Here is a 27,830-nt window from a genome sequence, read left to right as displayed (position 1 = left end):
AGTACAGGTTTCTTCAACTGAACTACTGTGTTTGAAGGCAAACGTAAGGGTAAATTATTATTATTATTATTATTATTATTATTATTTATTTCTTAGCAGACACCCTTATCCAGGGCGACTTACAATCGTAAGTCTATACTTGGACTATGTTTGAATGATAGGCCTGATGTTTGATTTCTAACAACTGTCTCACACTATCTCCCACACTGCCCTGTCATCACCTGAATTTTGCAAGACTGATTCACATTTGGTTGTTTTACTCAATTTGCTCAGAATTAAATAGTGCCATTTTTTAGAGACTGGGCTATGTGTTAGCTTTACTGGCTTGTAAACTCTTACAAAAGTGTAGCGTCTCGCCCAGACTGAAGTCAATAAAGTGTTCTCATATGTAAAGGTAATAAAAAGCAGGGCTTGAATGAGACAGTACAATTGGTACCAGGTCAGTGTCTGATTTGGGGTTTTTTTAAATCATTTGTATTATTGCAGTTACAGTTTGTGCCACCTACAGGTTCTGGAAGATAAAAATAATAAATTGCCTAAAATATCCATTTCTTGTCTAATTCACATCCTGCTTTTAGTTTCCCGTCCTCACACACAGAGTTGCAGTGTACTTTCAAAAACTGTAGTAGCACCTACAAACAAAAACAAACAAACAAAAAAATATTGTTTGATTAAGTAGCGTGTATAAAGAACACATCTTTGTTTTTGTTTTTCTTTTTGGTTTTTTACACAATTTGGTATGTCCTTCCTTGCTTGAACTGCATTTTTTTTAAAGTTGAAAAAATACCTAAGCTTTTCTTAATAGCTAAAGGTTTTTTTGTTTTGTTTTGTTAAATGGATAGTTTAGCCAGAAAGAACAGCAGAGCTCTTTTTTCAACATGGGTAAAACATTTTCTTAAAGATGCTGTGTGTGCCCCATATTAAAAATTATTATTTTCAGTGTTTTCAGAAATGTAGCTATTAGTTTCCTGCAAAACATCATCACTAATGATCTACGCTACTCAACTTCAGAGGGCTTGGTAATCAAAGGCTGTTAAACTGGCAAACAACTGCTTTGAAGATTCTATTGTTCTAAATCCCTGCCCCATCCCCCCATCGAGGCTAATAGTCAGAATTATTTTTAATATCAGTTTAAGCGGCCTCAAAACCAAACTATTATCCTTCACTCTAACAACATCAAAAAACAACTTCACATATTTGTAACCCCAGCTTTGCGTGCAGTGGCATACCACAAAAACAAGCAAAAGTTGTCATCTTATTAGGCACACAGAAAAGACCACAGAAACCAAAGAGCCTGATCATAATAAAACACTGGCAAGTGGAACCTGTAACAAGCCCATTGTTAAACCATTCTATAAACATTAACATTAACACGCTCATTCTGCAAATGAAGTGCAGCCTGCTTCAACACAAAAATGAGCTTGTGGCCCACAACAGGCCAAACAGTAGGTCAAGGTTAAAGTCTGACAACACAAGCTAAATTTGTTTGTAATAGAAATAGAAAGAAAAAAAAACACAACAAAAAACAGAAGTAGTTTAAAAGTATATGATTTGAGCTGCACACCTGAAAAGAGGCACACTGCAGTTTTAAAAAGTAGTTTATTTTAAAACGTTTAACCAGTAATTAGTCTTGTTAAGTCATTTACTGTCCAAATACATGGACTTATTAAGGTCTATTGGAAATGTAAATTAAAAATAAAACCATTGGAGCTTTGTAAGAACAGATGTCAGCAATTTTCTTTTAATTCAACTTCAAGTTCTCATAGAGCATTTTGGTTTAGTGACTAAGGGGATTATGTTATTCGAGAAACAGAGAACAGGTTTTAAAATATGTAATTACGCCATTGCCTAGTTCCTCTTATTTGTTTTGGTTCTCATTAAAACCAGCTATAATAGAGTTGGGCAAAGAAACGTCTTTTTGCGTTTATTTACTCTGTCAGAGGAGAGAGCTCACTCTGTCTCTTGTTTCCTGGAAGGGGCACTGCACCAAATTTGCTAATCTTTTGCTGAAGTGTAGGCTATTTATTCACAAAAGGAACTTGTTAATATTACACCTTCCCTGACTACTGCTAAAGTATTACTAAAATACAGTGCGGTTACTGTGTTTGTACAGCCCAAGCACTCCTGACAGTACAAGTCATTTCCATGTCAAATACATAAGCAGTGCATACCAGTAGTATTAGTGGAGTATTATCACTGCTGGTGTACTACTAAACTATGGGTCTGCTAACAAATAATGTATTACTTGAAGGTGTTAGACAACCTCAACAAGTAAATCGAGTAGCACTACACTGCCTACATTTAGTTAACTTTTATCTTGTAAAAAAGCATTTTAGGAAACAAATCATTTCATGCAGTAAGAAATAATGTGGGGATTTTTTTAAATTATTATTTGGGATTGAGGTTCCATATGCACTCTGTTAAATGCATGAAACTGAATTGGTCCTGAGTAAGTTCTGCTAATTCTTTAATGATGACTTCTATCTTTAGTAGTCCAGTAGCAGTATAGTGGTAGCAACTTGGTATAAGGGTTAAATGAACATTCTGATTTGTTTATTGTGGGTCCTTTTTCATGTTAGAAAAAATAGTGCCGACCTTGCAATGTATCAAGCACTGGCCACATGTTCCTGCTTCTGAGAATTACAGAAAGGGTGTGTTCAGTTATTTTCCCTACTTAAAGATTTCCTCTATGAGCTTGTACTGGTATGCCAAATTCCTTCGGTCCTCCTAATTACTCACATGCATTTTTTTTTTTAATGTTCAGTCTAATTGCAAAGAAAACCCCTCTTTGTAAATGAAGAGCCTTTACTGACATAAATCATGGAACAGAAAAGGGATTTTAAGCTAGACATGAATGAGTATAGTTTATATAGACCCACCGGCGCTGGATTTGCTCAGACTGTGGTGCTGCAGGAGTCTGATTTGGAGTGTTCTGTTCCACAGAACTCTTTCTTTCGGCTTCAAGCACAGCGTGCATCCCAGAGAAGAAGCCCTGTCATGCTCATTGTTCCTTAAAGAATGCATAAACAGGCAGCAGATCCTTGCATCAGTCTCTTAAAATGTTGCACAACACACTTGCCTCTTGATGTGTCATTTCCTGCCTGGCCACCTGCCTAGCTCCTGACAGCCCAATCAACAACCAAAAAAAACCTTAAGACTGAGCTCCAATTGCACAAAGCACAAGGTAATTCATGAAAGTGATCCAATTATTCAGGTCTGTTAGTTTTAACATTACCTTTCCCTACTATGGATGCTCGTTATTTTTCTTAATCCCAATGATTTACTGTTTATGTCCTGCTTGTACATTTTTAAGTTAGGTGTTTCAAAAGTCTTTCATCGAACAGTTATTATTAATGTATTATTATCCTGAACTCAGCATTTCACTTATCATAATGTTTTTTTTTTTAAAGACATAAATACTACATATTACGTCAAATGCACTTATTGTGTCAAATTTCCATACATTCTATAAACCCTATTTTTTTTCATGATCTCTTCTAGTACTTAGCTGCTGGGTGTTCATTGTATAAGTAAAATATGTAGTTCTAAAATCAGTTGGATGATATCAGTCTTTCAACAAAGAAGTTAGCTGAAAGATAAAGTCAGGAAAGGGACATATACTTTGGAATATGATGACACATTCACGAAAAGATCCTCTTGCATCTGTCTGCATTTATGATGCATTTAAATTGGCACAGAGTGAAAATGTAAGAAATTGTTATGGTTTTTTCTGTGTGTTTACTCTACCCAATAATCTAGCGTTTGGAAGTAATCTGCCGCCATCCTTTTCAAGAAAGTTTAGAAACAAGGCAGATGAATCAGAAGTGCGGGAGATCAAAGTCAAGCACATCAATGATACCATGGGGTAGTTTTTAATCTGGTAATGAAGGATGATCATGTGCTGTTATGAAGTGGCTCCAACTGCCAATGCCAGATGTGTTTATTGAAAAGAAGAAACAAAAAACTTGTTTGTGATGTGACAGCATTGATTCTAGAGCCAAAAAAGGAAAGATGACAATATTTTTTATGAATAAAATTTATCCTGGAACAGCTTCATGCCAGACCAGCTGGCATTGATGGACATCATAAACTTTTTATGCCCCATTAGTAAAACCTAATGATAGCTTTACTTCCCTCTTTACCTTAGAACAGCAATCCAAAGGTCATATTAAGTAATGATGGCTATTTAGTGTGTGTATTGAGAGAAGGAAAACAGTAACTCTGCTACTGTACCCAACCTTACCGTTAGGACTGCACTCACTAAACTACATTTTCTGTGTGTGTGTGTGTGTGTGTGTGTGTGTGTATGTGTGTGTGTGTGTGTGTGTGTGTGTATGTGTCTGTGTGTGTGTGTGTGTGTGTATGTGTGTGTGTGTGTGTGTGTATGTGTCTGTGTGTGTGTATGTGTCTGTGTGTGTGTATGTGTGTGTGTGTGTGTACGGTATTTAACAACTGGGCTCTACATCTGGTAATTTGGTCATTCCACAGAAAGTATTTACAGACAGTATGATCCACTGTCAAACCGAAAGGTTAAATTGAGGTTTAACCCTTGAGTTTGGAACAGATCCAGTTCCATAATGTTCTATGTACACAGGGGTACTAAACTGTTTTGAAAGTGTCTGAAAATGTTTTGAGCCTACAATATCACCCCCCGCCATCCATGAGCTTTTAGTGAGAAATGGTATTAGACACAGTTGTGTGCTGTATATTTATATGTAAGCACTTAAGACCAAAATTGCAATATTAAGAAAACGAAGACGGCAAGCGTTCAACATACTGTATAAACAAAACAATAGTTCATGAATTCAGCTACACTCGATAGTTAGCAAGAAAGCTGTGCACATTGTTGATTAATTTTATTGATGGATTCGATTTACAATTAGCTGCAACAACTGATTTGGTTTTAACTTAAATCTGTGATTATATGCACCTATTCAAACCATGATGATTGTTTAATCAACAAAATATCTTTAACTTTTGTAGTAAAATGAAGAGGATTGTGAATACGAAAATCGTAAAAATGTATTGTTTATCATTACCTGTTAAGTCTACTATTGCCCACATACCTTTTTGACTTGCTTATTTAATTGTTAATTGTGTAAAGGTAAAGACATGTTTGCAACCAGTTTCTGCAGTTAAACTTGCCTCACGACACAAACCTTCTCTCCTGTGTATGATAATGAGTGTGGGTGGGTCATAGTCCAGACCCAATGAGAAACTATCATCATCTATGGTTGCTATGAAGTTAAAAAAAATAAATAAACATGTCTACTGGTGCCAGAATTTAATGTTGCTGGTACTATATGAGCTACCCTGGTGCTAGAATCTAGCACCATAGTGCCAAATTTGCATCCCTGGTACAGTAGGTGGCTTAAGAGGTACACATGGTGACATATAGGATAATGCTTGTAAGGTACAGAGTACAAATGTCAAAAGCACCCTCCACACATACTCATACCTGGTGGACATGCTGTTGTTCAACATTATGCTCTACTCTTATAATCACTCATAATACAGTATGCACTCATAAGCCAGCTCATTTAACGAATTATTGCTCCACTCTTGCCACTTTTTTCAATGAAGCCTCTTATAGAGCTAACACCCACATCTTAAACCCTTAGCAAGGCCATCATTACTCACTTACAAATCTGACAACCTGCAGTGTTTATACAGTTCTTTAATGCAAAGGTTATTATGAATACTACTGTCAAGTTTGATGTGTTGTTTTTGTTTGTGCCAGGGGATATCACAATTCCCTGATTATTTATTCTGAAATGGCCCGTACACATTTCAGCTAGCCAGCAGACATGTGTTTCCAGACACCCTGTGTCTTTGAACAATGGCAGAAAGGCAATGATGTGTTCTGTCTTTACTGGTAATTATAATCCTTCAACAGAGAGTTTCATACAATGACAATAAAAAGCAGGGAGTGGCAGTTTTAATCTCCGAGATGTAAGTCTTAAACATACAATTTGCAGGTATTTTCCAAAAGTAACCTGCAAATTGCACAGTATGTATACCTTCAATATGTCAAATGAATGTGAGGAGGTGGGGGGGGGGGCATACTGATACCCTACACCAATACAGTATGAGGCTACAAAATATTTGTTTGGAAATACTGTCTCCACCCTGTCACGACACAAGCAGATTTGTGTTTTGTTTTCCAGTTGTGTAAAAATGTGAGGCAATTTGCCAGCAATGGCACAAGGATTTTAAAATGATTATACTAAAGCCTGACTTGCAAGCCAGCAGGGCCATTAACCTTGTCCATTATTATTATTATTATTATTACAGCACACTGATAAATACTGGGGTACTTACTTCTTGGTTCCCGAGGTCCATCAACAGTAACCTTTATTGCTCGGTGGTAAGTTGCCACTTGGGGTGGGTTTGTGAATACTGTGATTGTCAATGTGAAACTCTTGCCTGCAAAACATAAAAGATTAAAAATCCATAACTTTCATGTACAATGTGCAGCATTCAGCATTCCCGCTCATTTGCATTTTGCAGTTGGTGATGATGATGGCTGTGGGTTACTGACAAAATTGAATTCAAGACCAATGAACAATAAACAATGACAATTTCAGTGGCCTACTGTAACAAAGGCCCTCATATAGTTAATGCACCCCCAAATTACCTAAAATGTCTATATGCACCACTACTTATATGTTTAATGAAGTTGAATAGACTTTTCCCTCACTGGGTTTACCATTGGTATCATGAGGTACATTTGTTTTAAAATGCCTTTTTCCAGACTTACCTCTTCTCCAGTCATTGTGGAGATGAACTTATTGATGTGTTATAAGTATCTGAGACCCAGTCGCTCAAGGAATCTGATATTAATGTGTGTGTGTTCCATGAACATGAGAAGCCGTATCTCCTCTTACACCAGCTGTGTGAAACACACAATAAACCTAGATACTTACTTGAATGAGCTCGATCCAACTCACTCCCCAACAATCAGAGACAGTACTTAAGTTAATGACTAGGAGGAAAATATCTAGCTAACCCATCAAAAAAGATGTAGGCCTCAGTATCACCACAACAATCAGTCACTGAAACACGCTATCCTTTGTAGGCTGAATCATGTTATACAATGGTAATCAGCTATCATTTTTTGTTTTATGTTCTTGTTGTACCAGTTTCTAAGAAATTGAAGGGTTAACAGAATACCATGAGTACCACATAACATTGCTTTAAGGAAATGCATACATACTGTATGGGCTTTTAAGCCTGTTTTTTTCTGTTATTATCCAGAAGGAAGTGTTAAGTATATTATGTTAGTATAAAGACTAAAATGCTACCTCAGACAGTGAATTAGATTTGTCAGTAAAATAAAACTGTGCATGGGGTTGCTGAGTGTGTCTGTTAAGCAGCAGACTCACCCAATTGTAATCATTTAAGTATGTAATGGTTAGTCATGTCAGATACTGAGAACTGCAATCTGTTACTGAAACAGGAAAAGGTGGGCGTAACACTAGTGACTCAATACAACAGCCATCAATCTCGGGTCCAAATCTACATCTGAGCCAGTGTATTAGAACGCACAACACCAAATGTTTTATTGCTTGCGCTGGTAAACATATCTTTTCAGCGGTTCACTTCTTTTACAAATATGACTATAAATGTGCTGGACATCAGTCCACTTGCTGTAAGCAGATCTCTAAGCACTTTATGGCTCCAAAGCAATTCCAATGAAATGGCCTTGAGCACAGATCTCCTGTATTCTTCTATTTTCTAACCACCCAAACCCCTCTTAAAACTCACACAGGCACATTCTTCCTCAGTCTCGTCTGATACTGTCACCCTGTGGTCATCTGGAAAAGACAACCCATTTGTTAACTAGACAGCACTGTTCATTTTTGCCTACCCCTACAGAACAGTTAAATACCAAATACCATTGGCATACAATACATGTATTTTACTGTGAAGAATATTTACGTTTGTATGGGCGCCTTCACCATAGCCCCATTAACAAGGGTATGCTTCTCCTTTGGGTTAGAATACTCGATGCACAAATGCAAATAGGACAAACTTGGAAACTGTTTGCAGCGCCTACAGCTTGAACAACTTTTGTTTCAAGGAGACTGCCATTTATATTGTCCTGTTTTGGCAATGATATTAGTTTCCATCGGGTTTGAAGCACCTATCAAATATCCACATTCACAGTTAGCAGCACATGGTAAACAGTGCACGGTTTCCAGGATTAATAAAGTGCTTGTAATGTGTACACACAATGTGTCTGACTTAATCCGCTGTGTCTGTGAAGGCTTTCGGCAAGAACAGGTGAATTTAATAACATCTTCACTGCCTCCTCAAACAAACGTAAAAAAGTAGAGGATTTCTAACCTGGCACATCATTACAGAATTAATCTGCCAAGCTACTGTACAGTACACACACATACTGCCTTTTCTCCCTGTTTTAAGCTACTTAACTTTATACAGTATATGATTTATTATTAAAAGATAAAACCTGGTGCTATGTGTAAGTAAAGACTGGTCTGTTTCTGATATAGTATAGTGAAGTTTGGAAAATAATTATGTAAAACTCAAATATTAAGGGGATGTAGATGTTTTTTGGCACAACTAAAAAAATATTAAGTCTATAAATCAAGAAAAAAATGCTTTACAAAAGCTAATCTTCTAAACATCACCAAATAACTAATCAACCATTTCACAAAAAATATTATTTCACCTCACACACCAACAAACCAGTTTCCTAAAGCAAGTTGGTGGAGTGTATGCTGACTTTTCTTTCGATTTTCTTTTTGATATTTTCTCTGCACTGCCAGACTCGCTTCCTCAACACTTCTATTGTCTTTCATTTTCGTCTTAGCTGTATAAATCAGGCTTCATATCTCTAGGTTTTCACATAAGCTGTAATAAACACATGAGCACCAAACAACACAAAACATGTCCCCCATTATTGAGAGACTTCAAGAGATAACGTCTATTCTAATAAACATCTACACATTTCATTGTGTAGTAATGTACATCATATGCACATCAACACATCATATGCAAACTATTTAGGCTTTACTTGGTCTCTCTTTCCTGAAGAGTACCGTTTCTTACTCTAATGAATATGTGCATTGCAGAACTTAAGTTGGTCATACAGGCTTTTTAAGTACTATAGGGAATTGATTATTGTATACAATTCTATAATATGCACAGGCACAGGTTCATAATTTATCTGCATTAAATCCACATCTTGGTATCATGGCTATAACAAGTCACAGATGATTAGTTTAATCAGCCTCAGGCCTGTACTCGTTAGGTGGCCCCTGATTACAAAGAAGTGCATCTACAGGCAGTTAGACAGACCATACCCTCCCTTTCACTTCCCTCAAACTCCCAATGAAATCTACATATGCTAGATATTTCTATAGAAAACTATTCAAAAATGTAAAACTGAAACTGAAGTGATAATACACTCCACGTGATTTTATAATACACATTACTTTGGCTGTTGCAAAGTTATGTGTATTAAGTTTTAAGAATTTTAATAAAAACTACATCTTCAACCCCATTGCAGGGATCCCACCCACTGCAGGGATCCCACCCTCCCAAACGAAAGACCACAAAGCCTGCTTCTTGGCTGCATTTGGTTTAATTCTCAGAGGCCTTTTTCATAGTTTGTCAACATTGAAGTACAGTAGATATACAGTACCTACTGCATATAAAATAATCCTGAGATGAGACATAACCATTTCTATTTAAGTGTTATTTCATTTGTAATTCATGCTAAAAGTAATCCAGCTTCAACCCTATTGGTCTCGTTTTGGTTTATTAAGCTTGCTTGTCACTACACTGCTGTTTCCCACTGCAATTGTGCAATATGAAAACCCATCCTCTTGGTCTCTGTGAGCCTGGAAGACAAGTCTGGACTGAGCTCTTCACTCCTTCCTGCCTCTGGCAGCAGACTGCAGCCCTTCTGATCCTCAACCAAGCCCGCCTGCTTCAAAGAGAAAAGCTGGGCTTCTTCCGTCAAGATCATAAGTGTGTGTGAGGGGGGGTCATTTCTGTTTGGACATAATTACACCATCAAAAGAAGCTTTCTTCATCTTCCATGTGTGGAAAGCCTGCAAGCAGTTAAGTCTGCCTTTTTAAATATATATATATGCTATTTGGGAATCCAGCCAAAGAAGTTTTGTAAAACCTTGTGCACACCCTTTTTTTCAACTTTTGAGGTGGAGAATATGGAAATATTTATTTTCTTTTTGTTACTTTCTTATATTCTTGTTTAATTTTCAAAGCTTTATATTTATTATTTTTATTTGTATTGCCGACTTTCACGCTTTATGAGAATCTTCATTTAAAGGGGTACCTTTTTTTTTTTTTTTTGGTGATAGCACAACAAAGACTGCTACTGCTGGGTTTTAGCTATTATGCAGCTGTCATTGTTTAGGTGGAAGTTAAAAGGCTAAGCTGTGACAGCTCTCAGCAGCATTCAAAATGTGAGTTACAAAGATAAGACATATCAATCATTGAAATTATAGTTTTCTTTGTGTAGCAACTTCCATTTAGTACTAATGTAGTGTATAGACCAAATGCTAAATAATTGATAAAGCCACTTAAATCAAGAATGTTTACTGTAAATTGCTAATCTGTTAAATGAATTAAGAGATAATGTAATAAAACAAACTGTAAACTATGCTTTGGTTTGTCAGTAACTGTCATATCCTCCACAGAAAAATATAAATAACACAAAACAAAAACAAACACGATAACAACATTAACAGACAAATAGAATTAAAGCTATTCGTTTTTTGAATCACTAGTACTAACCTTAACTTTAAAAGGTCAATCACCTGTGATTACTGTAATTATCTACCCAAATCCAACCTACCTTTTCTCACAGAATTTGATGATTTACTTGGTATACTCTCTGCTAAATATGACAAAGTTATTATACTTTGAGATTTTAATCTACATATTGATAATGACTCTGATCCAAAGAGAGTGGAATTTTTAAGGCTCCTAGATTTTCCCTAGATTATGTTCAGCATGTTAAAGGACCTACTCACAATCGTGGCCAAACTTTAGACCTAGTCATCACTCGTGGCTTAGCCGTTCACAATCTGTCAGTGTTAGATCTAATCATCTCCGATCATCTTGCTATCCTTTTTGAGACCAATCTGGAATGCCAAATAACAAATTGCATGTTCACTATGGAATCTTGAAGCAACATCTATTAAAGTATAGCACAGCTCTGAGGGCAGCAAACTGTTCTTTTTTTTCCTCCATTATTGAAACAAACAAAAATAAATCTAGGGTGCTTTTTTTCTATTATTGATAAGCTGGTAAATCGGTCCTCTGATGCTCCTGCTCATTCTGAATCCTCAACTTTTAAATGTGAGGAATTTCTTAATTACTTTCAAAATATTAGGAATACAGTTTCCACCTTCGAATATGCAGTGTAATGAGATTAGTTTTGCTGTGGAATCATTCTCTCAGATTACAGTACAAGATCTCAATAAATTGGTAATGCAAATTAATTCTTCCACTTGCTTGATGGATCCAATTCCAACCAAAGTTCTAAAAGCAGTTTTCAATGATTTGAGTGAAATTATCTTGGATATAATAAACAGTTCATTGACATCAGGAGTAGTTCCTTCTGCCTTAAAAATGGCTGTGGTTAAACCTCTGCTTAAAAAACCAAACCTACACCCTACTGCTTTAAACAATTACAGACCTATTTCAAATCTGCCATTTCTAACGAAGGTTCTAGAAAAAGTAGGAGCAAACCAGCTGAATTCATTTCTTGAGGGTAACAAAGTGCTTGAAAAGTTTCAGTCAGGTTTCCGTTCTGCGCACAGTACAGAGAATCATCAGAGTGGTGAATGATCTGCTGTTAAGTGCAGACTCCAGCTGTGTAGCTATTCTTGTTCTTTTAGATTTAAGTGCTGCTGTTGATACAGTGGACCATACCACTTTAACTGATCGTATCAGAAATTGGGTTGGATTGTCCGGTGTTGTCTTAAAATGGCTCATATCTCACTAACAGACAGCAATTTGTTTCATTATGAGACTGTGGGGGGGATTTTCATTGGTTGTCTGTGACCTTCCCCAAGGCTCTATACTGAGATCCTTTCTTTTCCCTTTGTACATGTTACTGCTGGGTGAAATATTCTGTAAACATAGTGTAAACTTTCACTGCTATGCCGATGAAACACAGCTCTACATCTCTGTAAAACCTGATGATACACTGGCTGTATCAGCCTTAGATGAATGATTTAGTGATGTGAAGAGGTGGATGTTCCAAAAATGTTTACTGTTAAATTCTGATAAGACAGAGGTTCTGTTATTAGGTCTAAAAATTAGGTCTAAAATAGATCTAGGCAATTTGACCACAAACATAAAAACGGAAGTGAAAAATCTAGAAGTCTTATTTGATTCAGATTTATCTTTTGAGTCGCATATTCGCAATGTCACCAGTGTCCTTTTACCATTTGCGAAACATTGATGCTGAGAAACTAATTCATGCTTTTGTGTCTTCTCGATTTGACTATTGCAATGCTCTATTCGCTCGGCTTTTGGATCACGCCATAAATCACCTTCATCTTATACAGAATGCAGCTGCTAGGCTTCTCAGCAGAACGAAAAAAAGAGACCATATAACACCTGTGCTGGCTTCACTGCACTGGCTCCCAGTGAAGTTTAGAGTTGATTTTAAAATGTTACTTCTGACTTAAAGGTATGGCACCAGATTATATAAAGGAACTTCTAGTCACATATATACCTTCTCGTGATTTAAGATCACCTGATGCAGGCCTTCTGTGCCTCCCACAAGTGTACAAAAAAGGAAGGGAGAGAGAGTTTTTAGTCACTGTGCTCCCAGATTGTGGAATGCACTGCCACCTCATATCAGAAGTACTTTAAAATTACTTTTTTAGATTAGCTTTTTAAAACTGAATTTTAAACTGTGTTTCTCTTTAATCTCTATACAAATGTATTATATTTTAATTTCTTCTGTTTTTATGTTATAGTTTTTAATTTGAATTCTAAACTCTGTTTTTCTTTCATTTCCATACACAGGAATTGTATTTTGATTTTCTTCTGTTTTGTCCCATACAGCACTCTGATATACTTTTTGTATGAAAGACGCTTTATAAATAAAGTATTGATTGAATACTTTGTGTAACAAATCAAGCACTTCCCAAGATATAGCCTTCAGCCTATGAAAAAGACCTAGGAGTTTATGTTGACTCAGAAATGTCTTCATCTAGACAATATGGGGAAGCTATAAAAAAGGCCAACAAGATGCTCGGATATATTGTGAGAAGTGTTGAATTTAAATCAAGGGAAGTAATGTTAAAACTTTACAATGCATTAGTAATACCTCACCTAGAATATTGTGTTCAGTTCTGGTCACCTCGTTACAAAAAGGATATTGCTGCACTAGAAAGAGTGCAAAGAATAGCAACCAGAATTATCCCGGGTTTAAAAGGCATGTCGTATGCAGACAAGCTAAAATAATTGAATCTATTCAGTCTTGAGCAAAGAAGACTACGTGGTGATCTGATTCAAGCATTCAAAATCCTAAAAGATATAGACAATGTCGACCCAGGGGACTTTTTGGACCTGAAAAAAGAAACAAGGACCAGGGGTCACAAATGGAGATTAGATAAAGGGGCATTCAGAACAGAAAATAGGAGGCACTTTTTTACACAGAGAATTGTGAGGGTCTGGAACCAACTCTCCAGTAATGTTGTTGAAGCTGACACCCTGGGATCCTTCAAGAAGCTGCTTGATGAGATTCTGGGATCAATAAGCTACTAACAACCAAACGAGCAAGATGGGCTGAATGGCCTCCTCTTGTTTGTAAACTTTCTTATGTTCTTAATAGCTCACATAATCAGGTGTCATTGTGGGTTACCATGCGTTATATTCAAGCATGAGACTTGTTGTAAAAAATGTCCTGTTATGTTTAATCCAATTTAGGCAAGTGGTTCTGAAGATTTTGCTTTTATTAGGCAACTCAATTAGAGGCCATACCTCTGCTAAACTTGGTCACCATGACCTGGACTTGGATATGAATGTGTATTAAGGAATGCCCTTGTCGATATGTTTCATTAAGTTTGAATAAGGAGTTATCAAGATATATGAACAAATGTGTCACAGGTTGCCGGGGATATTCCTCCTCTTCAGGGGGTTAAATGCATTTTATCTGTCTTTGTGGATCAATCAGAATTTCGTTTTATGTAGAACATGTTTAATTTGTTCTGAGTCGATTCGGGGCAGTCATAGATTAATGCTGTCTACATCTTCTGGCTTGCTGTTCTTTTTGTTGTCACTTTATTGTTTTAAAGCTCAGGCCCTCAAAATCAATGTTGCATCTCTAGTTATTACAAGTTAAAATACAAATCCTCCTGCACTTTTGCTAAGGAAGTGCAGTAATATTAATTTACTATGACAGATATATTCAGATTGTTTGCTGCAATTATGAGTCTAATGCAGAAGTTCCCAGAGGAAATCATCACTGTTGTTTTTGTTTCTGTAGTAGAGGCTACTAACTATGAGAAACTGCTGTGTAGTTAGAGGATCACTCAGTGTCGTATCAATTTAGTAAGGTTTGTAAACATGTTTAATCTTTCAGATGGTATAATTGGATACAAATGATGCAATCTAAAATGGAATGCCTTACAACTATAGTAAACTGCTATAAAAGCACTATCATTTCAAGGTAAGTTTAAACATTCCCATTTTTTTTCAGTTGGTGGAAAAAAAACAGAACTGATAACAAATCCACAGTCTCATTTGATAGAAGTATGGGGTATGTTAGGACTCCCAAGGTAATAGCATCTCAGCTGATTCCCCCAGTAGCACAACAGACACTGAAGCATCTCACATAACCTAAGGACTACAAAAGGGTCTTGCTTGAAAGCAGGTAAAGTTATAATTTGACATTAGGATCATTTTCTTATTCCACTAAACAGTATTTGAAGCCAAATGGATTTGTGATTGAAAAAAATGTGTTTAATGGGAAAATTCCATTATTATACAAATAGCTGACACAAGAAAAATGTTGACAAGATGTCATCCATCGACTGTCACATAATTATCCCTTTTCCAAACAACTAGTTGCTGTTCCTGGTTCTAAAAAGGACAAAAAATAATGGTGTGTTTAAATTTCAATTTCCTAAAATACACATCCCAAGAATTTTCCTGACCGTGAAGTTTTACTCTGTAACATAGGGTGGGAGTCAGTGAAGTTTGCTTAGCTCCTCTGTCCATATTTTGCAAGCTTGTACAGTATACATAAACTGTAAAATAATAATACATATGCCTTATATAAGCTACACCACAATATTGCCGCAGGCCTCCGTCCATTAGTTGATATGACTACCTTTTCATTGTATATAAATCTGCTGCTGTGTTCTCTTTTGTCAAGCAGGGTCTCATGTAAGCGTCAGGAAATACAACATACCTCGTCCACTCCTTCCCACAAATCGCAGATCATTAAACCTTGAAACTTGGTTCTTCATGACGGCAGAGGCATTTCTCAATTCAGCAGAATAGTTCTCATCATTACCAGCCATCACTGTGACCACTGTCCCATCAGAGACCTCCCCCAGAGCTACCACCTGCAGAAAAATGCACACCGTTTCAACAATAAACTCTCACATACCCTCTGCATTTACAAATGCAAAGCTGAGCTTCTAGTTATATTTCTGACGGGGTATAGGGGGCACACTTACGGTATAAAGAGCATTTAAAACCTTTTCTAGTCAAAGAGTGCAACTTTTTGTATACTATTCTTTCTAGCATTTTGTTTTATTAACTGCAGCTTCCTTAAAAAAAGAAGCATGTTAAAGTTTGTTCTCACAGACCGGTATTATCTTGAGCAATAGCTAGGTGGAAATGATAATGTAATGCCACCAAAACGTTAACTTCAGTTAGAAAGCTCCATCATGGCATGAGTCTTGTGAATATGATGTGCAATATCCTTCTGTCTAATTCTAGAGGATGAAGTAATTCTAATCACTCTAACAGAGAAGTTATCTTGCACTGTCTGCTGCATGGTCACTCAGTTTAGGTTTATGCATTTAACTTTTTTTTTTTAGGAAAAAGAAGTTTTGTTGAGTGTTAGTAAAGGGTAATCAAAACATATTGCTTAAAACTCCACAATGTGTGAAGAAGTTGGGGAGATAAAAGCACTTTTTAAGTTACAAATATATATGTTGTTTATTACAAAGATAAGCATATTAACATTCTGTAATTATTTATTTCATGCAAATGCAGAGGATACATGGAAACTTGAAACTATGCTGAATGACTGTGACTGGTTGCAGGTTTTGTCCCCAAAACATGCATCTTGTATATAACTTAATTTGTAAGGTTGGTATTAATTAAATGTGTGGTTTTTTTGGCCATATAATAAAGAGCACTGAAGTAGCTTTAAAGTAAATGTAAACTTGTGTGTATTTATGATACCAATAATAAACTGAATATAGAAATTAGTCCAGAAGTTGAAAAAAAAGTATAAAAATACCTAAAGTATATTACTCAGTAGCAGTTTTGCAACCCGTCTGTGTTACAAGGCTTGCTAAATGTAATTGATTTAACCCTAAATGTACCTAATTATACCAATTAACTTTGTTTCAAATTGTTTAATAATGTTACACCGACAATGCACAAGATCATTGGTTGTTTAGTCTGCAACTGTAATAGCAACCCAGCAAACAAAAGTAACATTTTAGTCTGAACCCATGAGACCCATTGGGCTTTCTAGTGTTGACCCCTAAATTATTCATCGTTTATTTGGGAGACGGCGGCATTAGTGATCAGAAACAGTGCAAGACAACTGAAAAGTGGTACATACTCACTTCACCGAAGAATGAAGCCCAATATATATCAAGTTAAAAAAAATCTCCACATTTGCTTTATCTATTGCATGTATTTATATATATATATATATATATATATATATATATATATAGAGAGAGAGAGAGAGAGAGATAGAGAGAGAGAGAGAGAGAGAGAGAGAAAGAGAGTGATAGATATAGATATATACACATGAAAGAAAGAAAGAAAGAAAGAAAGAAAGAGTAGCTTTAAAATGTACGTTATGAAATACAGTATGTCTGTGCTGTTTCAACTTCAGCTTTTGCGTGTAGTTTGTCTAGTAGTCATAATGCTTTAACAGTGGGTAATACACTGTCTTCATTACAATACCAAAAAAAAAAACCCTTATGCGATATCACAGTGCTTCCCTAGAAACCATAACATTTAATTCATTATACAATATTACTAAGTTATAGTTTCTTTGACTTGTCAAATCAGACAATTTGCTTATTCTTTAGAAATAGTAAATATGCGTTTTAGTTGAATTAGTACAGGCAAATCTAGATACATTCACAAATGTAGCTTGTGATATCTGTATTCTTTAAATGGTTGATATAGAATATAAATATGTAACATGTCGCAATGAGTTCAGAAAGGCGGCGTGTGCTCCGACAAGCAGGTATGAATTGATGACATTGTAATACTGGCCTCAATAGAACATTGTATACAATCTGAAATAGCCTACATGTTTGACAACGTGATCTCTCTGCATGTTGGCTTTATTTACCACAAAAAAGAAAGCTCCGTGACGAATAACCAACAATTTTAGAAACATTGTTTTCTCTAATAACAGCTTAAGCTCTATACAAGAAAGGGTAGCGCTAATGATGCCTTTCTAAGTTAGAAGTTTCCAAAAACACTATATATATTTTGATTGGAATATTAAATTGTAATAAATGTATTTGGGTGTTTTAAATAGCTTTATGTATACATATCTCCGCAGTCTGGTATTGGCTATACAGACCCCCATTAAATCTTAAAAAGCATACCTGCAGTATACCTGAAACGTTTCGATATGCCAGCCAAAGTGCATTCGATGTGGTCATTGATCACAATACTTGTAACTAAAGCTCACAATTCTAAAAATAACGTGTGGTATAGAAACGTGGCATATGCAATATATTAAATGATAGATAGGCTAACATTAACTCCACCAGCTGTGTCAAATAAATAATTATTTTTGATGACACCACAACTGCAACCTATATTGATTTGTACAGTACGTTTTAGGAGACAAAGCATGTATATATATATATTAGAATGTGTTAAGTTACCTTACCTTGAATGCCACGGGTAATGTTTTATTACACCTCCAATGTGACGGCAAGATGGAGCAAAGAAAGTTGGGACTGTCAGTCCGTACGAGTTCTGCTGGATGATCAGCGATGATCTCTACCATTGTACGGTTATCGTGCGCCCGAGGTCTGGGTACCGCTGGAGCCGCCTCTTGCTGCCCAGTCGCCGGGCTCAGTTCGCTCATTTTAGCTGGGACGGATTGAAGGCTACTGGACGGGGGACTGAACCTCCGGCTGGAGCTGGGATCTACGGGAATGCGCATTACAACAGTCACAATTAGCAAAGGTAGGCGACTGAGATTCGGTAAAAAAAAAAAAAAAAAAAAAATGTTACTTTACACATTCAGTTAAAACGTTTTTACAAAAAAAGTTTTCTCTTCAGTACTGCGACTGACTTGAAACGTGTCATGAGTAGTTTGATATCGTAGCAAAAGCCAGTTTTGATAGCAAAGCCTTCTTCGGTATATACAACATTAAAAGTTTGATGAGCTTCGAAGATAAAGCGCCGCCTGTCCCCACAACAATCTTTCTGTATCACTGCAGTTCACACTGCACAGTTGTCTCGGGGTTAAGGTCCCTATACAGTTATAACCTGTCTGGGTTTTTCCTGTATATAAAATGTGTTTTGCATGTATCACTAAGTTTCCCTTATAAGTCTTTTTTTTTTTTTTCAAAAATGTTTCTGGCTTTGTAAGCTGAAATGCTTCCTGATCCAAATATCTCTGCCTGGCCAAATAAAGTTTGATTTATGTACACCGGTAACTCTATAAGAGCAATCCACTCAGACAAACTTCAACAGCCTTCTTGGGATTATTGGATCCCCCTCCAAATAAACTTTAAGAAAGAATTTCCTTATAAATTAAACAAATGATACACATGCCAAGTGTTCCAGGAAGTCTTCAAAATCGTGAACTTCGTGAAGAATATTATTATTATTATTAATAATAATAATAATAATAATAATAATAATAATAATAATAATAATAATAATAATAATAATAAAGTAGAAACACAAACTTCTAATTACTGAAAAATAAATAAATTCATTTGTATTATATCTTTGTTTGTTGGGTCATAATAGCCTACATTCTGCATTTTGTAGTCCTTTAAAAAATATTCCCCTTTAAAAGTTTTCCACAAAATGTTTAAGACAGAGATCTAAAGTCTTTTTTGTATAGGGTTTAAAATGTTCTCGTTGATCCAAAAAAAGTTGCGGTCGGTAGGATGAAGGAACCGAAAAAAGCCACAGTTTTTGTCCCGAAATGTGGTTTGTCTTTGGAGGCAGGAATTTCTAATGATCAGGTTTTTGTGGTTTATATATACAGTCTTACCCGATCATTATGCTGATGAGACTCAAACACGTGGTGTCTGAAGCCAGTCATCATACTGCATTCAAAATAAATAACCAAATGCTTCTGTCTCTTCAGAAGAGAAGTCTGATTAAGTCCCTCTCTTTCTTTGGCTGTTCTCACTTCCGCAGCCGTCCTAATTTTGCGCCTTTGATCTTCTGTTTTGCACCTTTAAAGTCTCTGAAAAAAAACCCAAATCTGCGAACGTTTAAAAAATAATCATGACCTACAGTCTAATGCATTTCCTTCAATGAATGAAAAGTATAATAAGCCACCCATCGGATTATAAAGGTATAGACTGGTACTTCCTGAAAACGCAGTTGTTCTATGTACATACCCAATGGTAAAAAGCACACACGCCTCTCAGAGCTCGCTAGCAACCTATCAAAATCTCCATGTGCGATCTTACATCTTTTCATATATTTGAAGAAGTGTGTATGGTTTTCAGCAACAACCGTTCCACTTTCTGTTCTGTTCTGTTTTTTTTTTTTTTTTTTTAAATACGTTTTGTGTGCGCCTGTTGGAAGGGAGTTACCATTCTGTAAGCCTAACACAAAAGAAAACATTCTGTTCGTACCCGTCTCAGGCACGTAGAATAACTGAAAGATACATATGGGTCCAAAATGTCTTCCCTTTATTAGAACTAACTCAAAACGAGCAAAGTGGCAGTTTAAGGAGAAATTAGTCACTTCCGTTTTTTTTTTTTTTCAGTGTTGAAAAGTCGCGCGGGGGAGAGCTAAGCCAGTAAAGTAGAGCTACGGTGGGAAAAGAGGAATCGTCGCTTGTTTTTAAATTACATTTCTGATAGCAGTGCATAAACTTTACTTCCTAATCTTGTGCTGTGTGAGTAAAAAAAAAAAAACAACGGTGTTTTATATGGGGGGGGGGGGGAGTATTAAACTTTAATTAAACACGCAGCACCTGTTTCGTCGCTTTTTTTAATAATACATATATTTGCTATACATCTCTTGATGTTTTATTAGACAGAAGCTACCTGGGGCATAGACACTTTGGTATACAATTACAGTACTTTAATTGATGCTTTACTTGTGGTTGTATGTCACACCACTACCCTATCATAACCTAAGGGAACCTAAATAAGTGTTGCGGCTGCACGCAGTCAGCAGTTTGCTTTCCCTACTTAACACATACGCCAAAGATTACACTGGAAGTCGCAGTGTGCGGAGTATGTGTTGCACTTGGGAATTGTATTGTATTTTGTTTTATTTTTTTGGTAAACTCTACGTTGAAGTAACTAGAAACACATCCCCACATATTTTGTGGGGATGTGTTTCTAGCACACGCAACTGTTTTTTTTTTTTGTTTTTTTTTTTTATCTTAGCGCGCTTTTAAGCAATCGTCAAGAACCACAGAAATACTTAATCATGCTTGAGCCGGTTATGTGACAGATATAAAACTACAACTCCCAGAAAGCAGAAAACTAGGTGACTGCGTACGTGCGTAGAATGGGGGTGAAAAGCCCTTGCGCGCTGTTTGATAGGAGTCTGCCACTGCAAGAGGGCAGAACTGTCATCTGGAGCAAGAGGAGGTGACAAAGGTAAGATGTTCGCGTGGTACAAATTCATAAGAGCTGAAAAACAACGGGAAACACTGTAGCTGTTCTTATTGTACTTTTCAGTATGTAATTGAAGCAGAACACAATACATTCAGGGAAATAAAAAAAAGTCACAGTTTACAGTATTGTTGTCTGCTCTGCTACATTCGCAGCGGGTTTTGAATCAAACAGACACGAGTGTTTCCAGATTATCCACGTATTAAACGATTTTTTATTTTCATGGTATTGACTCTTGAAACTTTTATCAACACGTTCAGTTTATGTTCTTTGAGAAAAAAAAAGTTGGATACGAATTGCTATTTTGTTGCCTGCTCTATAACTCTCACATACTAATTTAAAAAGGGATTACCATTGCCGTGATGATAAATGGCTTTGTTTAAAAATACTCATAAAGACAAACTTCATAATAATAATGTCACACTAGAATGGTTTAATTTATGTGCTTCCTTTTAAAGTGCCACAAGCCGCTGATGGGTGCTGTGATTAAATTCTAAGGAGGTGATAATAAGCTTGGTTTACGCATTGATGAATCAGTATTCAAGCTGAAGTCTCACCTGAAGTAACCTCGACTTGAACAGTTTTAGAATGGGAACTACAGGTTTATTCTCTTACTGTTGTGTTTAAGAACTGCCTTTAGAAGCGCTAAACATCATACCTTTTATCGTACACCACTAGCTTTCAAGTTGTGTAACTTAAGTGGTAGGTTTGGATACTGTTTCTAGCATTTGTGCAACAGACACTTTCAACTTGTTTCCATTAACATAAAAAAAAGTGATTTTCATATTTGGTCTTGCAAACCTTCCACAGTATTCTATATCCATGTTTAGAATCAGCAGGAGATGCATCAAACCCTATTTACAAGTCGTTTAACAAAAAGCCTATTTTGATATGTCTGATATACAATAAACCTTTCTCGTATGTTTCATAAAAGGTTAGGACGCAGGTATTTTCATGTTTCAAAACACTAACCTTCAAGAACAGTCAAGAACAGTGTCTAGTCCCCGCATCAAGTGCACTAAAATGCGGTCTAACAAATCCTGCAGATCTGTACTAAGTTAACCCTGATTGCAGTGTACCAAACAGCTAATCCTGAAAATTGGTTTAGCTGACCTGAACAAGTTATAGACCGATAATAAGAACTAACCCATAATAAGCCATTACAAATGAGGATGGAAATTCACAATTTAAAATGTAAAGACAAACTCGGACATTTAGTTGTACATCATCATTACTAGCATTTGATTAAAAAAAAACTACATTGTAGATATTGAACCGGCAAAAAAGTCAGAAATATGAAAAGGTATGAAAAAAGCAAATAATAAATATATAAATGATAACATAAGTGTTTTTTTTATTACATTAGGAGTGATTTGGGCAAACACATTTAAGTAAAAGTACACTTAAAGTCCTAATATAATTGTAACCTACTACTTGTCTTTTTATGCACATTCCGCACACGGATCATACTTGCATTTTAACTTGCCGGTAGCCTATTGCTGCTTGACACTGAACGTTAAGTTCTGAATTTATTGTTTATATTTAATACACATTACACTGACATTTCAGGTTAAATTGAATACATCAGACATACATGCTTTTTTATTTAAATACACCGTATCTTATTGTGCAGCACTTTATATTAAAGCTTTTACAATATTTTAATAAAAAAAAAAATGAAATCAGTTGCTTCAGAACCATTTGTTCCTCAACCATAATAAATTATAAAAAAAGGAAAAAGGGTGCCAAATTGCTATAATAGCTTTATTTAAATTACCAGATACATTCACTGTCTACCTAAGAAAATGAATAATTGCTTAATATAGTGTATCAACAATATATTAAGGTACATTATATAGTGCAATTGTCCATTTTATTAAGGATAGTTCTGTGACTCAGCGAGCAAACCTTACTGAACCAAATGCTTCAAAGTGTTCAGACTGAGGTTCAAAAGGCTTCACTTTTCACTTCACTAGTTCAGACGTCATTTCAGAGAATAATGGCGCTGTCTTTGTGTTAATGTGCTGTACAAACGTAGGACGAGGAAGTGTACTAAGTTAATCGTATACTTCACAGTACTAAGTTAGTCCACCTGGACAGAATCATCTCACATCCAATTTGATGTGCTGCAATCACTATCTTGTTTAGTCCGATTTAGCGGATGATCCACCTGTGGTGATTATCTTCTGGTATGCTGCAATTGGGATTAAAAAGTGTACTAACTTTAGTCTTAAGCAAGTCAACTAAGCCTGCTTAATCCGCAAGTTAGACGCATCAAGTGGACTAATTTTGGTACGGTGCAATCAACCTTCAAAGTTTAAATAAAGCATCAGAGATGGAGTTCTTTATATTTCCTTAAACCTTAAGCACTTTATAACTAGTGCTGGGACGAACACAGGATTTTCACGTTCGGATATTTGCTCAATTTAAATATTCGTTCGGATATTTGTTTTCAAAAAGTAATGAAAGCCATTATATTGCTCAGAATGCAGGCAGAGACAGCATAGCAGCAGGGGCCCCTGTGTGTGTTCCTTTATTTTACAGCAAGAAGTTACAATATGTAACACGTTATAGTAGAAAAATATCCCAGGAGTAAAGAATACGTTGTGTAGGCCTAACTTTACTCCAGTGAATTAACTACAAAACAGAGGTTGCCAAATAACAGTTCAAGTTAAACGTTGTTTTGTTTATTCCCAAAATAAATAGTACATAAAGTTGACAACGTTCACAGTGGCCATCGACATGTTTTCATAAAGTAATAACATGATGTTTACTTGTGCCTTTTTGTAGCTGAACAAGCAAATGAAAACTGAAATTTAAACACTAAAATAAAACAAAAATCAAATCAACAGTACGAAGGTCACTCTTGAAATCAGGACTTAAAGGATGTGTTGCAGTAAGAATACCTCTGTTAAGAAAGGGGAACACGACTAAAAGGCTAAAATATGCACAAGAACACAGAAATTGTGTGCTTTGGACTTTTGATGGATGGACAACGACACCTGTGCCTTCTGCCAGTTCTGTTTTCAATTCAACACTTGTCGTCTTTCTTTTCCTTAAGGATATTATCTTCAAGTATTACTCATCCTTGTTAGACAGCTTTTTGGGTCTTCCAGTCCTGGGTTTGTCAATTACAGGTGATGTTTCTCTGTACTTGTTGATTATGCTTCGGATACCACACCTTGAAAATCGAGTGATGCGAGCTATTTCACTCAATGTTTTTCCTTCTTTATGCAAGTCAAGCTTGTTATAATAATAGAAAACACTAGTGGAGGCTTTGAGTAAGTTGTTGATGCTCATAATGCATCAGAGTAGAAAAATTCAACATGTCTAAGACTTTTGTATATATATATAATTTTTTTTTTTTTTTTGCAGAAAGATGTTGCATCAACTGTGCTGCATACCCATGTCTACAGGGATGGAAATAAAACTCCCATTGCATAGCAGTTTCACCCATTCCAGGTTTTAATACCAGCTTGTTTAGCCCCACTGTATAGATAACAAGCTCAGGTGTGTCTTCATAAACTCATAGTAAAACCAGGAATGGATCAAACTGCTATGCAGCGGGTCGTATTTCCATTTATTACTCGACCTGTTTGAGAGATTTTGATGTGACTGTTTATTGACCACATCACTGTGCATTCTGGCTTTTGGGCTTTGCAATGTCATCACTCTCAGAAAAGTGAGAGAATCTAGTTTTGTGGATGTGTAGGGCTACAAGGTGCACAATACCCCTGGTACATGTACTGTAGTAACAAGTCCATTTCTTTTTTCAGTAGTCATTTTTTAGGGTTTGCAGATCAAGTGCAATACAGTTTTTTTTTTAATATAAATGTGGTCAAAGATGAATATTTGTTACTGTCCTGTAGATAATTTAGAAAATGTATATAAGAAGAGAAGTAAGATTCACATAGTACAGCTTGTGACTTTAAAATACTTCTGAGGAAAGTAAAAAAAATCACACATGAGGATAGGAGGTTTTGCAGAAATACATTGTGCTTCCTGTGGGCAAGCAGTGCAAATTAATTATTTATAAAGTACCACACACACAAACGACTGATTTGTTAATAAGTATTCAGAGCTACATTCCCTAGGCAGACATTCCACATCATCAGTTGAATTTACTGCATCTTAAAGATATAGCAAGTCTACCTTTATGAAGTTAAGCACACGCAGTTTCATCCTGACAGCTAGTTCTAGTATACCATGGGTCAGTTTTCAAGCAAATGCAATGTTTCCTCTCAAGTTGTTGATTTTCTATTTTCTATTTTCCTATTGCGTTTATATTACAAGTAAAATGACCAATATTGCCGGTTCCGCAGTTCAAGTCATATCCAGTCTGTACTGGGTTTGTGGGTAACAGTTTTTTTATGATACACCAAGTTAGTCACATTAGACTCTTTCAGGTTTTGTTAGGACATGTGACAGGGGGGACCCTGTTGCTGGTTCTTGCGTGGATGACAGGAAATGCTTTGCTAAGCAACTAATTGAGCAGGTAGGCTTGCCCAGCGCTGAGCTGACTGGGAGGTCCGGATTGGTTGGGGGGCGTGCCCGAGGAGGCTACACGCAGCTCAAGAAGTGTCTGCACCACAACTCGAGGCGACTGTGCCACAATGCTACACAGAGGGGTGGTTTGTTTATATCGAGGAGGAGACCATCCGCTCTGCAGGATAACTACTACGGAACCCTTCAACTGCTAGACGATGCCTCAGAACTCTGCCCAGCCAGGATTGTCATAAAGACCTGGAGTCTCTGGGAGGCCTGAACAGCTGTAGGTTAGTTTAGGGGATGTTGATCCCAATCAGTATAGAGAGGGTAACATTTAATGAGGCTAGTGCTCGCCTTGTGTGGCAAACTTTTATTTTTAGCTTTGTTTTCTTTATTAAATCTGACACTCGGGCTACCATTGCTGGTACCCTAGTGGCAGCACGTGTGTTTCTTAAATCTACGCGCCTGTGCGGTGTGTTAACACTCAATGCTCTGTGTCGGACTTATTATTATTCAGTGACGAGCCACACGTAATACTTCCCCAGTTACAGGGCAGCACTATTAAAAATCTTAGTGAAATGCTGTAGCAGTTTATTAAATAATTTAGGCAAAACCATGTATCACAGGTAAAATGTAAATTAACAGTTTTGTAACATGTACCCATCCTGTTTTTAATTTTTAATTTGCAATGATTTCGAGCCGCGAGAAACATCCTCTTTAAAACTTTATCAACAAAATGTCATACCATGTGAAGTTAACATTGCAATGCACGTTTTAGACAGTTTGCTGGTGGTAAAATTAGCATTGCATGGGAATTTAGAGTTACAGACTACTTCCTCTACTACACAGAACCACTATATGGAGTTTCCCGATCAGGCCACACTGGTTTAATCCGTAGGGCTAGACTGCACAAATTCCACATCACTGTCTGAATTTAGCCTGAGTCACAAAGAAATATATTGAGAGCTTTCCAGGGGACTTGACATCAAGACAAAATGTCTGGAGGAGAGACATTTTTGAGTGTGTTTAGTGATTTGTGAGGCACTGCTAATAAACTTTAAGATGATATAATGGTATTGATTTATTAATTTATATAACAGGCATAAAAAAACAATGATTTGTGCTACTGTATTAGTGCATTTATATTTATGTAATAATTTCATATAAAGTACAACAATTATGAGATGTGTTTTTTTTTGTTTTAATTAATCAATTATACAGACTGGACATGCTTACCAACTGCACGTGGTTTTAAATGATGGTCACATTTCAAAACTAAAACAAATAGTCAGTTTGCATCTTACTGGAGTCCCTGTAATGGGTTCTTACAGAAAGACTGGGTATTGCTGAATCATTGAAAAAAATAGTATCTTAGCTTATTTTTCTCAAATCCTAGTTATGTGACTTACAGTTCCTAGTAAACATACATGGGATTGCATCGGCATGCTTTATGAATCTGTCCCTTTGGAGATTTTTTTTTTGTGTTGGTAACAGTGGCATGTTTTTGGTTGTTTGCAGAAAAGATTGATGAGAATTTAAAAACTGCAATTGTTAAAATGACAAAGGAAAGGATAATGGGGTGATTTTAATATTTATTTAGTTTTAGAATAATCGCTTCCTTCCTTTTACTTGTGTCCCAGGGGAATTAACCAACATTTTTATCCCAGGAAAAGGGATTTTGCATGATTTCACATCGTATGCAAAGCTGAGGTGTGGACCATGTGTGGTACCGAACGTGGGGATGTGGGTTTGAAGGACAATTTCTGAAAAGTACTGACTTGTATTTTGTCTCTTCATTGTTAGGAGAAAAAAAATTAAGAGATCAAGTTACATTCGTGCTAAACACAAAATATGTTTTTGATTTCTGTAAATTCTGAAGATCGACTGTAAAATTATGGCACTGATAAATGGGAAAATGATAATCAACACTGAATAAACCCTATTGAAGCAGCATGCTTTATTCTATAAAAAGCTGTTTTCGATGTTTACATTTTTACACCAAATGTTCCATATTAACAATGTTTACCTTAATTGTTAAGGTATTGTTTCATATAATTGGCAGTGGACTCCATTGTTTAACTTTTATATACAAATACATATTTTGACACATGGCTCTATTAACATTGTCATATATTTCAAATCAAATTAAACTGCCCCTTTTTAAAATATATTTAAACATAAATAAACAAATGCACTAAGTGGTTCAAATTCTGCTTCCTCAGTTTGTTGGCCAAGTTTAAATCTGTTAAATTGACTAGGCGTCTCTAGGAAAAAAAA

General features: G+C 36.1%; 2 protein-coding genes across 7 annotated transcripts in view; one reads left to right on the top strand and one right to left on the bottom strand.

Moving 5' to 3' along the window:
• The window catches only part of LOC117403041 (runt-related transcription factor 2-like), a 74,671-nt gene that overhangs the window by 22,257 nt on the left and 24,584 nt on the right, over positions 1-27,830 (bottom strand). For 2 of the 4 annotated variants that reach the window (XM_034004893.3, XM_034004890.3), the window contains exons 3-5: positions 18,128-18,390; positions 15,431-15,587; positions 6,322-6,426 (exon numbers count right to left, since the gene is read on the bottom strand). In XM_034004893.3, the coding sequence (XP_033860784.1) occupies positions 6,322-6,426; positions 15,431-15,587; positions 18,128-18,390 (525 nt within the window). Of the gene's footprint in view, positions 1-6,321; positions 6,427-15,430; positions 15,588-18,127; positions 18,391-19,229; positions 19,990-27,830 lie in introns of those variants that run through there. The other 2 variants (XM_034004891.3, XM_034004892.3) reach the window with 2 other exon arrangements.
• LOC117403042 (transcription initiation protein SPT3 homolog) overlaps positions 20,868-27,830 on the top strand; it is a 204,548-nt gene continuing 197,585 nt past the window's right edge. For 2 of the 3 annotated variants that reach the window (XM_034004896.3, XM_034004894.3), the window contains exon 1: positions 20,869-21,050. The gene's annotated coding sequence lies outside the window, so the exon portion shown is untranslated. Of the gene's footprint in view, positions 21,051-27,830 lie in introns of all 3 variants that reach the window. The other variant, XM_059023763.1, reaches the window with a different exon arrangement.

Source organism: Acipenser ruthenus, chromosome 5 (assembly GCF_902713425.1).
Source record: "Acipenser ruthenus chromosome 5, fAciRut3.2 maternal haplotype, whole genome shotgun sequence".
Lineage (NCBI taxonomy): Eukaryota > Metazoa > Chordata > Actinopteri > Acipenseriformes > Acipenseridae > Acipenser > Acipenser ruthenus.
The sequence above is the reverse complement of the archived record's forward strand: the minus strand, read 5'-3'. Positions and strand labels throughout refer to the sequence as shown.